At 50.1% G+C, this 15,355-nt stretch overlaps 2 protein-coding genes across 2 annotated transcripts; both read left to right on the top strand.

Annotated features, from left to right (window-relative positions):
• Positions 1 to 91: 91 nt before the first annotated feature.
• On the top strand, positions 92 to 2,233 carry RBP5 (retinol binding protein 5). Its single transcript, XM_075169152.1, has 4 exons — positions 92 to 683; positions 951 to 1,129; positions 1,605 to 1,706; positions 2,088 to 2,233. The coding sequence occupies exons 1-4, from the start codon at positions 611 to 613 to the stop codon at positions 2,139 to 2,141; spliced, it is 408 nt and encodes a 135-aa protein (XP_075025253.1). The 5' UTR covers positions 92 to 610; the 3' UTR covers positions 2,142 to 2,233.
• A 4,654-nt stretch (positions 2,234 to 6,887) lies between these two features.
• On the top strand, positions 6,888 to 14,337 carry C1R (complement C1r). Its single transcript, XM_075164542.1, has 11 exons — positions 6,888 to 6,957; positions 7,753 to 7,981; positions 8,217 to 8,409; positions 8,591 to 8,734; positions 8,876 to 9,072; positions 9,569 to 9,716; positions 9,801 to 9,922; positions 10,517 to 10,595; positions 10,996 to 11,136; positions 12,817 to 12,891; positions 13,125 to 14,337. The coding sequence occupies exons 1-11, from the start codon at positions 6,950 to 6,952 to the stop codon at positions 13,925 to 13,927; spliced, it is 2,139 nt and encodes a 712-aa protein (XP_075020643.1). The 5' UTR covers positions 6,888 to 6,949; the 3' UTR covers positions 13,928 to 14,337.
• Positions 14,338 to 15,355: the final 1,018 nt, after the last annotated feature.

Here is a 15,355-nt window from a genome sequence, read left to right on the forward strand (position 1 = left end):
TCGCCCCGGGAAGCATCTTCGCAGCTGCAGGGGGACGCGGGAGGAGCAGGCCGGGGGAGGGGGGTGTGAAGATCGGGGCAGGGGGGGTGTCGGGGCGAGGGGCTACAGATCGCATCTGGAGCCCGCCGCCCATCCGCCCCGGGCTCGGCAGGGCGGAGCTGCCAGCCTGCCGCCGCGTCTCCTGGCCGGGCCGGGGGGAGCGTGGGCCGGGGCACTGCTCTGAGGAAGCTCGCAGCCACCGGCATCACCGTGTGAGAAGGGGCCGGCGGGGGTGGGGGGGGAGCGCCTTGCCGGTGGTTGGCAGCCAAGAGTTTAACACAAGCAGCCCCCCAGAAGGGCGGAGGGTGAGGGGGTGACCTGCCGCTCTCGCCTCCTCCCCAGCCGAGGCGGAGATGCTGGAAGCAGGGGCAGTCCCGGTCTTTTCCGCGCCCCCCGGCGCGGGGACTCTTAATGCAGCGGGGAGCCTGGGAGCCGGGCGGCCCCGCAGACTTCGCCGCACCGCAGGAGAGGGACCGGCCCGCCCGGCGAGCCAGCTCAGCCCCAGCTCCGTGCCTGTCCCGCTCCTTGCCCTCTTTCCTCCTCGCCGTCGTCCCCGTCCCTCTGCCCCGGGATGCCTCCCAACCTCACCGGCTATTACCGCTTCGTCTCCCAGGAGAACATGGACAATTACCTGCGCGCTTTAGGTAACTGCACCCTCCTCATCCCGCTCCTTCCCTCCCCTTTTGCTCCCTTCTGTCTCCCAAAATGTCAGAAGTCGGGAAGGGGTGGACGGGGTTTGGGAACCCTCTAGTCCTTCTGTCTGCGACCATCAATTCTGCACTGTGATGGGAGAGGGGAGGAGGTATCATGGCTGGGGCTCCCTGGCTAAAAGAGTGGAGGAGCTCTGCAGCGATGCTGCTAGAGGAGGGGCCCAGGTCGTCCACAGAACTCCCCTCCCTCTCATCCTCCAGATATCAATGTGGTCCTGCGAAAACTGGTTTGCCTCCTGAAGCCCGATAAAGAGATCATCCACACGGGAGATCACATGGTCATCCGCACGATCACCTCCCTGCGGGACTATGTTATGGATTTTGACCTGGGAGTCCAGTTTGAGGAAGATCTGGGACCCGTGGATGGACGCAAGTGCCAGGTGAGAAAACCTCAAGCAGTGCAGTTTGACAGCGGACTGGGGTGCACTGGAAGTTCAGGGACTTGCTCACCTTTTGATTCACGAACCAGATGAGAGCCCAGCCCAAAGCTGGTGTGCCCCTGCAGGTCCAGGAATAAGTGGTACTGTGAGTAAATCACTCACAGCAAAGGGGATGAGCACCAAACAGCCAGAAACCCAGTACTTTGGGACCCAGAGGGTACTACCCTCTGGAGCAAAGCCCTGAAAAGATGGAACGCCAGCCCACTTGGCAGTACTCTGTTGCACTTGGAAGCCAGAGGGTCATTCACCTCCCACAAATAGAGCATCAGTCCCAAAAAGCCACCAAAAGCGATACCAGATCAGGGACTGCATTTGAAAACCTACCTGAGAGAAACAGTCAGTGTCATTGCTGGAAACCTGTATTGCCAGGACCCGCTTGTCTTGGGACCATGTCTTCACCTCTACTTTTTTTCAGACAACTGTCTCCTGGGAGGGGGATCAGCTGGTGTGTGAGCAGCTAGGAGAGAAGAGGAACCGAGGCTGGAGGCACTGGCTGGAGGGGGACCAGCTGCATCTGGTGAGGAGGGGTCCAGCTTGCTAAATCCCAATCGTGGTGGGCGGGGGGGACATACAGTGCGGGTGCTGTGGGCTCTGAGCCAGCCGTGCAGCTTCCTTCCAGCTCCTCTCAGACTTCAGCCCCGGCTCCTCGGGGGCAGCCACCACTTCACACAAACATCCGCCTCCAGGGTTTAACAGTTAACGCAGCTCAAGGAAGGCAATGGCCCTTCCCTGCCCTGCAGCCTGACCCGCTGGGGCTTTGGGAGGGTCGGGAAGGACGTGCAACAGCATGCGGCCTGCGAGGCTCCAGCCAGCTCCGGGAGGGCAGGCAGGGCTGCAGCTGGGGAGGGAGAGAGTAGGGGATCCAGCCTAAACTCCTCTTTCACCTCCCTTTCCCCAGCGCATGACCGCTGAAGACGAGGTCTGTGTCCAGGTTTTCCAGAAAGTGAAGTGAGCGCTCCCCGGACGGATGCCCGGCTGGGACCCTCTCTCCCGAGTGCAAACTGCCCCGGATTGAAAAAGAAACAAGACCCGAGCAAGCCGAGACCCCCCCGTAGCAGCGTGTTTTCTTCTGCCTCGCCTCTCGCCCAGCAGCGGCCGGGCCGGGCCGGGACCTCCCGCGGCCGGGGGTCACGGTGGGGCCGGGCCTGCGGGGAGCGGGAGGCGGGGAGAAGAGGCGGCCAGGGTGGGCCGGGGCGGGGAGGGCGATGGGCCGTCGGCTGCGCGGAGGCTCCTTTCAGAATAAGAGCAGGGCGGGGAGGAGCGGGGCGGGGGCTGCCCCACGCGCGGCCCGGCCCCCCACAGCTCCCGCGCTCCTCCTGCCGCGGGCAAACCCCGCGCTGCGCCCCGGCTCCCACTGGGGAGCGAGAGTTGATGCCTGAGTGGGCAAGGGTGGCTGAGGCTGCCACTTCTTCCGCAGCCACCAACGCCAGCCGTCTTCTCCTGTCGCCTGGGGACGCCACGTTCTTCTCAGGATCCCGGGATCCTGGCGCAGGATGGGTGGAAAACAGAACTTGTCCTTCAGAGTCAAGGATTTTCACGTAATGGTGTGAAATCCGAGGGCAAGGAAATTAGCCCCATGTTCACTGTGCTCCTGAGAAGGTCCCAAGGGTGAGGAAGGCTCAGGCTCTCCTCCTGGTGTAAGAAACCACAGCCACCGCCTCTAGCCCCAGCACTCCTTCTGGTGTTCCTGGCAGTGTCTCCCCATGGCCATCATAGCTCCCCTGGTTCACAGCTGGTCTCTACAATGAGAGACCAAGGGACAGAACCAAAGGAGGTGAGGTCCCCTGAAAAGCCAGACCAGTGCCAAAGACAGAGGTGTCCTTTAATGAAGACACCTGATGGGATGTGCACGAGCCCACAGGCAGTTATTTCTGAAAGACACTTGTGGTTGCCCCCCAACAAAAGGTTGAAGGGAAGCATACACTGAAATGTGTAGCTACTGACATCACAGAGAACCAAGAGGTAGGCAGATTTTGAAAATACAGGTTCTTTTCTAGCGGAGAAAATACAATTTTTTCTTTCAGCAGCTTATCTAAAAAGTATTTTCCAAAGAGCTGCTTTTCAGGGAACTGCAAAGATGAGAGCCATGAGAAAAGCATTACTTCAGAACATGCGATAAGCAAGGGGTCAGGGAGCTGCAGCTGTACCTATAATTTCGACCTCTGACTCTTCAAGGTTGTCTCTGAGGACATCCCAGGCTGCAGCACCCTGTCGATATCCACAGTGCAAGAGTACCACTGGGTGGGACACAATCAAACCCAACGAGCACATAGCCACGCCATCCAGCATATCATTTATTTGCTCTATGCAGTCCTCCACAACCCATCATTCCTTCTATCATAAGGAGCCTCTACACTATCTGTTGTATCACGAGGCTGCAAAAGGCAGAGCTTTGACTGACAGCAGCTGAAGCTGTTTCAACTGTTGCCCTCTTCGTACTCCTCCATACAATGAGAGCCCTTCTGAACTGCTTCTGATCCCCAACACCAAGCTCACTTCACCGTGTCCAGACTGATCTCTTCCAGATTGTGTAACCAACAACTAATCAACTCATTTCAGGCCCTGCACCAAAAGCTGGTACAAACTTTCATTTTCTGAGCCTACATTCCGGTTTGATGGTAGACACAGCTATTGCCTTCAGGTGGTTAGCCAGACTCTTCCACTGGCATGCCAACCATCCACATAATTGTCATGTAAGCCTGTGAAGTGATATGCTGAGTGGATTGCTTCTGACTGGTTGCCAGCTATCACATATCCATGACAGCCTCTCATCTTCAGGAAGCATCCAGTTGTGCCAGAACCATAGATAGGAATCATACCCACTTGATGTGGTCCACACTCATAATAATTGTAAGGGATAGTATTCCAACCTATTCTAAGGCTTCAGTTAGTAACTACCAGCACTAATAATTCACTGTTTTTTCTTTTGTAATCATGCTATAGGTGTGATGCCTAAGTCAGATGGTGACTTTGCACAACAGTACTATATCGCTGAGACACGAGCCTGTGGGAGGTGAGGATGCTAGCGTAAGGCGGGGGATAAGGTGTGATATTGGGAGGACACTGTCTTTGTTCTTGCCCCTTGCTGAGTGGCTAGTGCTGCAGAGCTACATCCCTTCTGGGGTATTACACTTGGCTTTGCTCCTTGATTTAGAAGACGCAGAAACAGACTACCAAGATGATGATGCTGCTCACCGTCTCATACCAGGGGGAAGACCCACTCTTAGAGTCCTGAGCCTTCTTTTGGTGTCGGTCATCTTCTCCATATCAGCCAGAGCTGCAGGAGTGGCATGATTTGTCTGAAAAAGTGGTAAGCCATTGGATAGCACAGGCCTGGCTGTGTGAAGCCTAAGCCCTATGGCTAGTGGCAGAGTGTCCCCAAAAGGCTGCGATGGGGAGTCAAACCAAGGGGTTGAAGGTAGAGCACCCTGGGAAAGCAACTCAGTGTTTACAGGTGAGCCTGGGTCTGTGGCCCTGGTGTACTGTAGGGTAGGTGGTGTAGCTGTAGAAGGCCCAACAGAGGTATTTCTCTGTCCTCCTTGATTCAGGTTTGAGGATAAAGTATCCAACTCATCTTCTTCTTCTCAGTGGATGAGAGGGTCTGCACATCAGAGGATGATCTCATGGCTTCTGAGGCTGTAGAGCAGGTTTCTTTCCAATGACCTCCTGCAACACACTGTATTCAAAGCAGGAGTCTCCCTGCATGAGAGGATGTTGGCATCTTTGACCGTGTTGAAGATATACAGTTTCTTTACTTTGCTCTGATATTGGCTGGATTTATTGTCCAGTCTTCTTGTAACCCAGTGGAATCAAGCAGGCAGCAAACCGGTGCTAGTTTTGGCGTTCTGTGGTCCCACAGGTATTCCGTGGTCCTACATGTATTTTGCCCTTAAGCAAAGAAAGGCACAGACATCCTGCTGAGGAAAAAATGATATTTCTTTGCTCCTACCTAACATAAAGAGGATTGCACAGAGCATCTGAAGGGAAATGCCACCAGTGGGAGCACTGGAGCAGGACTGAGGGCGTAGCTGTATTGTCCAAACCAGGTGGGTCTATGGGACGTGTATTACAGGTGGACTGCTCCAATTAGGCATATCCCCAGCTAACCACCCTTGCTTTACCAGCTGAAGTACTCTTCTAGTAGCCCAGATGGTGTTATCGGAGTGGGGGGAGGAAATGAAGACATGGGAGATGTGCCTTTAAAGTGCCTCGGGGAACTCCCAGTAGTGCCCTCTGGATAGAGGATTCCTTGTCAAGAACACACTGAAATGATCAGCTTCCTTACAAATGATCTTCAACTACCTCTGTCTGTCCATGCTTTGCCAGGGAACACTCTTCCCACTGGTGACCTGTTCGTAACAGATCTCTCGGAAAGTAGTTTCCAATGCTTGCCAGCTACTTTCCAGATGTGGTTTCTGAGTAAAAGCTTCCCTTCTGGTCAGACAGTAAGCCAGCAGAACCTGCTCCGGCATGGCACAGCACAGCAGTGAGCCTGCCCAAGTATGTTGCCCATGCAGAGGTGATATTTGGACATCAGGAAGTACTGGGGTAATGTCCCCCACTTAATCTTAACTCTGATGTGTGGGGCCATATGGTGTTATTACAGAGGCACTAATTACATGTTTATGTGATCTTTTTCAGATAATAATTCAAAGATGTTTGATGAGCAGGTTCTCTAATACACTTCCATAAATATCCCAAAGATGCTTTCTCCATTCTTTTTAACACTATTTTCATCTACATTCAACATTTTTGTAGCTGTGAATTATTTGCTATGATTTCAATGCAAGAAACTTGCTAATTTCTCTGAAGCCATCCATAATTCTAAGGGAAAACACTAAAATGGTGTTTTACCTCTTACACCAAAGTCTGAAAGCCAAGAAATTTTAAACTTCACTTCATATATTGGTGGCACATAATATATGTCTTGGGGACTGTGTTGATAAAAGCTTGAAATGTGTTTGTAAGCTGCTATCTTTCCTCATTTCCCCATTAAATACTGATGGCCTTATCTATCTATCTTGTTTCTCCTAAAAATGCTTGCAGAACTAACAGCAAGAAGGGTCCTTGAAAAGGGACTTGTTCTTAGAACGCTTTTAATTCTATAGGTTTGTTCATTTTTCTTAATATCTATTTAACTCAAATGTCTGAGGTTTCTTGCTTTCCCTGAAGAAGCTCCCAGTTCCCATCCCAAAAAACGTCTGAAATGCTCTTCAGCAAGCCAGAACAGAGAAAACTCGACTTTTTTTGACGGTTTGATTTTTTTTAAGTTTAAATTAATTTGTTAAGACTAAAATTTCTGGTCTTCCTCCTACACCAGAAAACTGCCCAGAAGGAGTAGGGGAAAGGTCCTAGGAGGACACCTTTAGGGGGGAACAAACTCAGAGCAGCAGCTGGATTGCAGCTCAAACCCTAGGAAGGGTCTCTAGCAATCGTTTTCCTGCCTTCCCGCCCAGAAGAGACAGATCGGCTCTGCCTGGCTAGGATGCGGCAGCCCCCCAGAAGCACCCCCCGGAGCCCGTGTTTGCACGGCCGGGGGACCGGCGGCTCGGCAGCAACTCGGCAGCAGAGGGCAGCAGGCGCCGGGCTGCGGGAGCCTGGTCCGGTGCCAGGCTGTTTGCAGCCGGGCTTTCTCTTCCCTCCCTCCGCCTCTCCCCACCTACCTGACCGGCCCCCGGGCTTCCCGCTGACCGCCGCTGCGGAGCTCCGGCCGGGGCAGCGGGGAGGACGGGCAGGGGTGCGTGCACGGCGGGCGAGCGCATGGAGATGTGAGTGGGGCAGCTGGGGAGGGGGGACGCGCAGCCACATCTTTGCGGGGAGGGAACGGGAGGGTTAGAGCCTTCCAGGAAGGAGGAGAGGTCCAAGGGCTAAGCTCATGCTCACTGTGCCTCCGTTAAGCTTTAATGCTAGCACGTAGGGTTCAGGAAGAAGGATCTTCCTGGCTGATGTTTTCATGAGATCTGGGCAGTGAGCTTGTTTTGGAGGAACACTGGTAGTCCCGTTCCCCAGAGGGGAAGAGGGGCGATCTGCAGAATGAGAAAAAAAATGAGGGCCAACTTTTGGAGGAGAGGGATTGAGGCACGACCAGGTAGAGGGCTGGCCAGGAAGCACTGCAGGATTACTCAGCAAACTGAGCTTGAGATCTTCAGACCCTCACCAAATGAACTGCGCAGAGATCCTAAACTGGCAATAAACAGAAATGACCCGCTGGCCCAGAGCCAAAGGGAACCAAACTTCCCTTGGTTCTAAGGGACCCAGTGCCATGACTGCTGGGAACAAGCAGACCTTGCTCAGGGAATTCACCCGTGCTCCTTCAAACTGCTTCCTGGGTTGATCAATCTCTTTGGCTGGGTCAGACTGTCTTGCTGGAACCTGGGTAGTGCTGGTGTCTTCATTTCAGCTCTCCTCCTTGTTCCTGAGTGATCCAAGCCAGAAGTTGGACCTGCAGCTAGGCCTCCCGTGTTTGGATTCCATTAGACAGTGCACAAGTCGCTTGTGAAGTCTCCCCTGATTTTGGATGACCTAATTTGTGCAATGTCATAGTTTACTTGCCATGTTCACAGGCACGTTCCTTTTCTCCTGTGGGCCTTCCTTTTTTTTGGAGTGATCAGTTCCAGTCCAGTCCCAAGAAAGCTTTTTGGGGAGATCAGATCCCCCGATTATCCCAAGCCATACCCCGACAATAACATCAGCGTCTGGGATATTCACATCCCAAAAGGCTATGTGGTGAAGCTGACCTTCAGATATTTTGACCTGGAGCCATCTGAGTCCTGCTTCTACGACTATGTTAAGGTATGTGCATAGATACCTGGGCCAAGGAGTGGCTGGAGATGGGAATCTAGTGGCCACCACATGCAATGGCTCCTCATTCACCAGGCCTCCTCTCATGCTTCCCACAAAGGAAAGGGAAGGAGTTAAAGATAGAACTGGGTGGAGCAGGTATTGGCAACTCATGGCTGGCTAATAGTGATGCGTGGAGCAGGCTTAATCTTATGAGGCTACAGTGATTTCCCCTTAACCTTGACAGATCAAAGCAGACAAGAAGAACTTGGGACGATACTGTGGCCAGCTTGGGTCAACCACAGGCAATCACCCAGGAAGAAAGGAGTTTGTATCTAAGGGGAACAAGATGCACCTGGCGTTTCACTCGGATTTCTCTAATGAAGACAACGGCACAGTGATTCCCTACAGGGGCTTCCTGGCCTATTACCAAGCTGTGGGTGAGTAGGCAATACCCTCAGCACGCAGAAAGAAGCCTGTGTGGCTCCAACCAATTTTCCTCCCTGTCAGGCAAATAAAGAGAAGCTGTAAGCAAAGATATGGATCTCTATGCACTTTCAGTGTACAGCAGAGAGGTTTAACACTTTCCTCCCCTTGTCCCTGCATCTCCTATGTCTTCAGATCTTGATGAATGTGACCCTAACAATGCTGCTGAGGAAGATGAAAGGCCTCAGTGCCAGCACTTCTGCCACAACTATGTGGGTGGCTACTTCTGTTCTTGTCGGACTGGCTACGAGCTTCAGAGTGACCACCACTCCTGCAAAGGTAAATTGAAATTTTGAAAGATCAGAGGGTTCCAGGGAAGGAGCCCTTCAGCCAGGAAGGGTGGGAGAAGTGACTCAAGGAGCAGTTGACAGGGCTGCAGAAGGCACAGCTCCACAGCTCTACTTTCTTCTTCTACACCAGCGGAGTGCAGCAGTGAGTTGTTCACAGAGGCATCTGGGTACCTGAGCAGCCCTGAGTACCCCCAGCCCTATCCCGAAGACCTCCAGTGTAACTACAGCATCCGTCTGCAAAAGGGCCTGTCTATCATCCTCAAGTTCTTGGAACCCTTTGAGATTGACGAACATCAGCAAGTCCACTGTCCTTATGACCAGCTCAAGGTACTGGAGATTAGCAAACTCTACTTCCAGCCCCACTGCCAGACCTGCACAGGTATTGTGGGGACAACTATATTTGGATGGCAAATATGGGATCAGTACAAGGAGAATGCCCCAGCATGAACGATTGAGCTCTTCCCTTGTCCCTCCCTCAATGCGCCTAATTACCATTGTCCTGAGGTCAGAGGCTCTGGGTCACAGGCCCCTGTGAGTGAAGCCAAAAAAACCGTCCTTCTTCCAGTTTTATCCCCCTTTGATTTAATCTCAGGATTTGAAGGGGTTGATAGCTCTGATTCCCATGATAAGGGACAAGCAGAGCTTGTGGGTAGGTCAGCCCTTTGTTCTGATCTGTCGGTGCAGACATCAGCAAAGATGGGTCAGACAACCAGCCCTGTTCACCATCATAGGCACTGTGGCAAACTTGGTCTGGACTGAAATAGGGATACTGGGGCAGAAAGGCATGTGTGTTTTTGTCCCTGTGACACGTTTTTCTCATCAGATCCAAGCACGAGGGAGAGAGATTGGTGAATTCTGTGGCAAGGAGTCACCTGGCAGCATTGAAACCAACAGCAATGAGGTGGACATACTCTTCCTCACTGATGAGTCAGGGTTCAGCCGTGGCTGGAAGATCCACTACATGTCGGAGAGTAAGACATTTCTTCCCCAGCGGCTACTACTGCCTATCTACACCATTTGTTAATACCAACTTACTTTGTGCCATTCTCTAACAGAAATACGGTGCCCACAGCCTGTCCCACGGGATCAGTTTACCATCATCAGAGACCTGCAGCCTCTGTATCAATTTCAGGACTATTTCGTTGTCAGCTGCAAGACTGGGTATAACCTGATGGAGGTGAGATCCCTTCTCCACTCCCTTCAGCCATATTCTGGCTTCTCTTCAGTTTGTACAAGTCTTTCACCTTTCAGTAAAACTTTCTTTGGAGATTTCACTCATGGCAACCTCTTGCAATTTCTGTTTCTTCTTTGCTTCTATCGGCTTTCTTCCGGTGATTTCTTCTTTCCTAGCTCCCTTCCTTGTGCAGTTACTGTTTCACGAGCCCTGGTACAAGATGAGAGACAAAGATCCCAGGAAACATTGGTAAACAAGAATATCTCTCTGGAAGGATGTGAAATCAGACTTGAAGTAGAAGGTGTTACCTGCCTCCCTTGCCATCCTATTGCCAGGACTGGGTAGCGCCCCAGACTTGTCACAGTTTTATGGTTGCTGGATGCTGGTATCTTGGCCTGCTATGAAGAATTTGTAGCTTGTGGCAAACACAGGATAGAGGGAAGGTAGCAAAGGCGGAGGACGGCAACTGGAACAGACTGCAGAGGGGCAACTTTTGGACAGCAGTGAAAAGATGGGCAGATAGAATAACATTTTGATGTTGGGAAGGGAATGTAAGGCTCTGTACAACCAACAGAGATGTTTTTCTCTCCCATGCAGGGCAACCGAAAGCTGCTGTCCTTCACGGCTGTCTGCCAGGCTGATGGGACATGGCACCAATCCATGCCCCGCTGTGAAAGTGAGTGATCTGAGAACGGGGATTATGCCCCCTGCCGTGGCTTTCCCCCTCCAAGAACATGGGGAGTTCAGCCTCTATGATTCAATTTGTCTGTGGCCGTAAACTCATGGATATGCTTGTTGGAAGGACCTGTGGAGGTCATTACAATTTTCTGCTTGCAAAAACTTACATGTTTTTCCTCCCTTACAAAACTGCATAAAATATCACTAAAAATTTGCTGTAATGTTGTAACATCTAAAAGCAAAAGATCCCAGTCTGGGATCCATTTTGGAACAGCCTTTCTCTGCCCGCTCTACTAACTGGTCCTTTACATCATGGCCACAATCCAAGTTGAGCCTAAACCTGCAGGCAGAAAAAAAGGCTGTCTTTGATTCCTCTCTTTTATTTTTCTTTTTTGTAGTTGTGAACTGTGGCAACCCTACAGACCTGACCAATGGGGCATTCAGCTATGTTAACAAACCTGCAAACAACAACTACCAGTCAGTGATCACATACCGGTGCAATGAGCCATATTATCACATTGTCACTGGAACAGGCGGTGGTGAGTCCTAATCCCACACAGACACTGAAATCTGTGCGTGAAAAGCCCTCTCAGATTTCCAGTTAGAATTGCCTCTGCTCCCCAGGCTTAAGGCCCATGCTTTCCTCCTGTGAAGGCTCTCCAGCCTTTCCTTGGCTCTGCAGCACAGCTCCCGGGGCTTGTTGTCTCAGCCTGTTCCCACCCTGCTTCATTCCCAGAGTCCATCACATCCCTCCTCCACACTCTCCTTAACTTTTGCAGAAGGTCTTATTCTCTCATCTGTAGTCATGATTTATTCTTCTCTAGTGGATTTCATTCTTTCACTGAAATTTGAGGCATAGTGTCTGGGTATCACCAAAATTCTGAAACCTCACCACACCAGTCCAAGTTGCTACAGATGCAAATAAATAACTCCACTCCACTGTAACACTGTTTACTTCTTTGGAATATTGTTCAGCAGCAGAGACATCTAAGGGCTAAATAACATACATACAGAAAAATCTATTTTTATGCAGCGGGTCAGAAAATTTAAGGCAACATTCAAAACCATTCACATGCCTTTTTTCTGCACCTGAGACATGATTTGATGACACAGGAGCTTTGGTTACAAGAACAGTGTAAGGAATTCATTATTTCCTTGCCTTGGCTGCTCATTTAGCCTCCACAAAAAATTGTAGATTTATCAGCTGAATCAGTTCCTGGATTGCCAGCATGGACGCACAGTTGTGCAGCATGCCTGAGAGAGGTGACACGCTAGCACTGGGGCCAGGAGCAAGCAGCTAAGGAGTTCTTTAAGTTGGTACTGATGTCGAATTTGATTATTCTTGCATCTGAGTTTAACTCCTTCATAAAGAGTTCAATCTCATCAGAAAAAGAGCTCTATCTCATCAGAAAAAAATCAGGAGCAAGTAAATATCAGCACCAGCCAAATTCTGACGGGGAGATACTGTGATTTAGTAAATTTTGAAAAAGAACAGCAAACACCATCTTGGAAGCATTTACTACAATGTATGATAAATTGTATATAAATTATTTTTAGTCACCAACACAAACTTTCTAAGAAAAGCAAGAACGTTGGAGGTAGTGGGGTTTGTGTTGAGAGGTGACATGTGAGTTAGCTGACCTGCAATACAGCCTCAGAAATAGATACTGAGCATGTACAGTAACTGACTCATCTTTTTCCCGTTTCTGGGACAAACCACCTTATCCTACTCTCTGCAAACCACAGAGACCAGAGACCTAAAGCTAAAATCTGTGTCTTTACTTCTTCTCTCCCTTCTTTGGGCTAAATAAGGTCAAACAGTGCTCTGTAAGCATGTGGACTGAGTGAAGTTAAGACTTCACTCAGATGGCTCTTCAGGCTTTTCTTCTACAGCAGCAGTGCCTGAGCTTTACTGGTCCCCTGGAACTGAGGTTCTTCGAGATGTACCAGATGGAGACATTCCAGTCTACACCACAGGCGACTTTTCCTGGGAAAGGGTGCCTTTGGGATGGAAGGGCTGAATGCAACATGTGGGACACCTCGGAGAGAGGAACCCCTTGAAAATATTCTATTCTATTCCTATTCTATTCTATTCTATTCTATCCTATCCTATCCTATCCTATCCTAACCTATCCTAACCTATCCTATCCTATCCTATTCTTTCTTCCCAGCCCATGCCTGCAGGCCTGGGTCTCATTCACTTCCCTCTCATCCTACAGACAGATTCACCTGCTCTCCTGAGGGAACCTGGGTGGATCGAGATGGCCACGTGAGGATTCCTGCCTGCTTGCCAGGTCGGTAAAAGACTCTGACTTTTTCTGGTGTTTACCGATTCGTGCTTACAGTCAGTACAAAGCCGGGACAACATGCTGGGAGGGGAGTGAGGATAATCGTATCAGTAAAGGAGGACAGGGAAATCTATCCAGGAAGGCAAAAATAAGGTGAAGTTGAACAGTGATGGTGTAGAAAAGAGAGAGACAAGCCAGGGCAACAGAGGGTGTCATGATCTCCTTGCATTTCTCCACAGTGTGTGGGAAGCCGGTCAATCCTGTTACTGAAGTCCAGCGGATCTTGGGCGGCAAGTCAGCAAGGAGAGGCAGTTTCCCTTGGCAGGCTCTGACTGGCATCCATGGACGAGGGGGTGGTGCCCTCCTGGGCGATCGCTGGATCCTGACCGCTGCCCACACCATTTTCCCCAAAGGGGCAGGAGGGAACAATGTAAGCCTGGAACAGCTAGCAGAGGAAGCTAACATTTTCCTCGGCCACACCAAGGTAGAAGAGCTCCACAAGATGGGTAATCACCCTGTACGTAGGATCTTTATCCATCCAGATTACAACCCTAAAGATGAGCACAACTTCAATGGGGACATAGCCCTGCTGGAGCTGAAACACCCAGTAACCCTGGGCCCTACAGTACTGCCCATCTGTCTCCCAGATACTACCAACACCACGTTCTACATGGATGGGCACATGGGCTACGTGAGCGGCTTTGGTGTGGAAAAAAACTTTATTTCAAATAATTTGAAGTATGTGAGCCTACCAGCGGTTGCACGAGAGAAGTGTCAGAGTTGGCTGGACAGTAAGAAGAGAGACATACCTATGGTTTTCTCTGAGAACATGTTCTGTGCTGGCTTCCTCACAGTCAAACAGGATACCTGCCAGGGGGATAGTGGGAGCGTCTTCACAGTGTTAGACACTGAAAGTGGTCGCTGGGTGGCTACCGGTATTGTTTCTTGGGGTATCGGCTGTGCCGAAGGTTATGGCTTCTACACCAAGATCCTCAACTATTTGGACTGGATCAAAGGGATAGTAAGGGAGGATAGGCTCTAAATGTTGCTGTCCTACTAGCTGAAGAATCACGGATAGCATATAAATTTCCAGACACAGCAAATCATATCTAAAGCTTTTGATGATGTCCCAAAGGCTTTTCAAACACACAGTATGAAAGCCACCATACTGTTCGATGAATTCTTGGTGGACATTCTATTTCTTCCAAATCTTATTACTGGATGAAGCCTTAATAATATCAGGAAATCTCATGACAGCAAACATGTTATTGTGTGAAGCGCTGACGATATCATCAGACTACTGCAGTCTACTTTTGTACTCTATTGTGTGGGAAGGTTGCAGGGCAGCAGACTTTCTTGAAGGATGTGGTGCTTTGTGCTGAGTACAGTGTGCGTATGCCCATTGGCATCAGTGAGATTCTATGAATATTAAAATAATTGCTGGAGAAACCAGGTGTGTTATGTTTTTCTGTCTTTGTTTTTAACAACTACTAAATATTGCCCATCACTGAAAGCAACTTATGGACTTTATATAGGGATTGCTTTACCTACCACTGAAGTGTTTCCAGTTCTGCAATGGCATGTGGCAGTTGCTCACCAGCCACAAAACTACCATTAGATTACCCGGTCTGAAACTTCAGGTGGCTTCAAGGGAGGCAAAAATAAGTTGTCTGTATGGTGCCACATTCAAAAACAGGGAAGACAACAACCAATCTCATGGAGAAAAGAGCCCAGGAACGTTCACTGATCAGAATTTGAGGATGGATTTTTTTATATTACATGAAATTAAGCTCTGACTGCAGGACAGCAGCTCTAAAATGATGCTGACTCAGAGACAAGATGACCCCTCTTGTGTTGTGTGTATTCTCTGGAGTTGTCTTTTGACTAGTTTTGCTACTGCAGAACAACCTATCTTTTTCTTGTGAGTCACTGGGAGAACTGAAGTTTCCAAGAGCTTGACAGGGAGACGCTGGCGGTAAGGTCATAGCTGCTTTCTCGCACTGTTTTCTGTGAGATCCAGCTCCAGGTCTTCTCAGGTGTCAGTATCTCTCATTTGCTTTTGAGATAATATACCCTGGGGAATGATCTGTGAAATTTCACATCGGATATAAGTTCATCCATGATCTCCAGGGGTCAGAATTCTGTTGATTTTTCCCATTTGTATGGGCAAGAGGGGAGCATGAGCATGGAAAAACAAGGTGTCCAGTTGTACAGGAGCAATGGATAAACCCTGGTCTGGGGGAGGGAAGGGAGAATGAGGCATATGCAACTGGGGGGTGTTCCAGGTGAAGAACAGGAAATTTCTGGGATGTTCAGTGAGTATGGGACAAGAACAACAAAATACCCAACTCTTCAGTCCTTGTAAAAATGGGGAAAAATTACTGGGAAGCCGTCTTAAAGAATCTCCTGTTTTGCAGGAGACTAGAAATCTTTGGGAAGCTGAGGCATGGAGAACAGATGATTTGCCCAA

Source organism: Calonectris borealis, chromosome 1, assembly GCF_964195595.1.
Source record: "Calonectris borealis chromosome 1, bCalBor7.hap1.2, whole genome shotgun sequence".
In the NCBI taxonomy this organism is placed as follows: domain Eukaryota; kingdom Metazoa; phylum Chordata; class Aves; order Procellariiformes; family Procellariidae; genus Calonectris; species Calonectris borealis.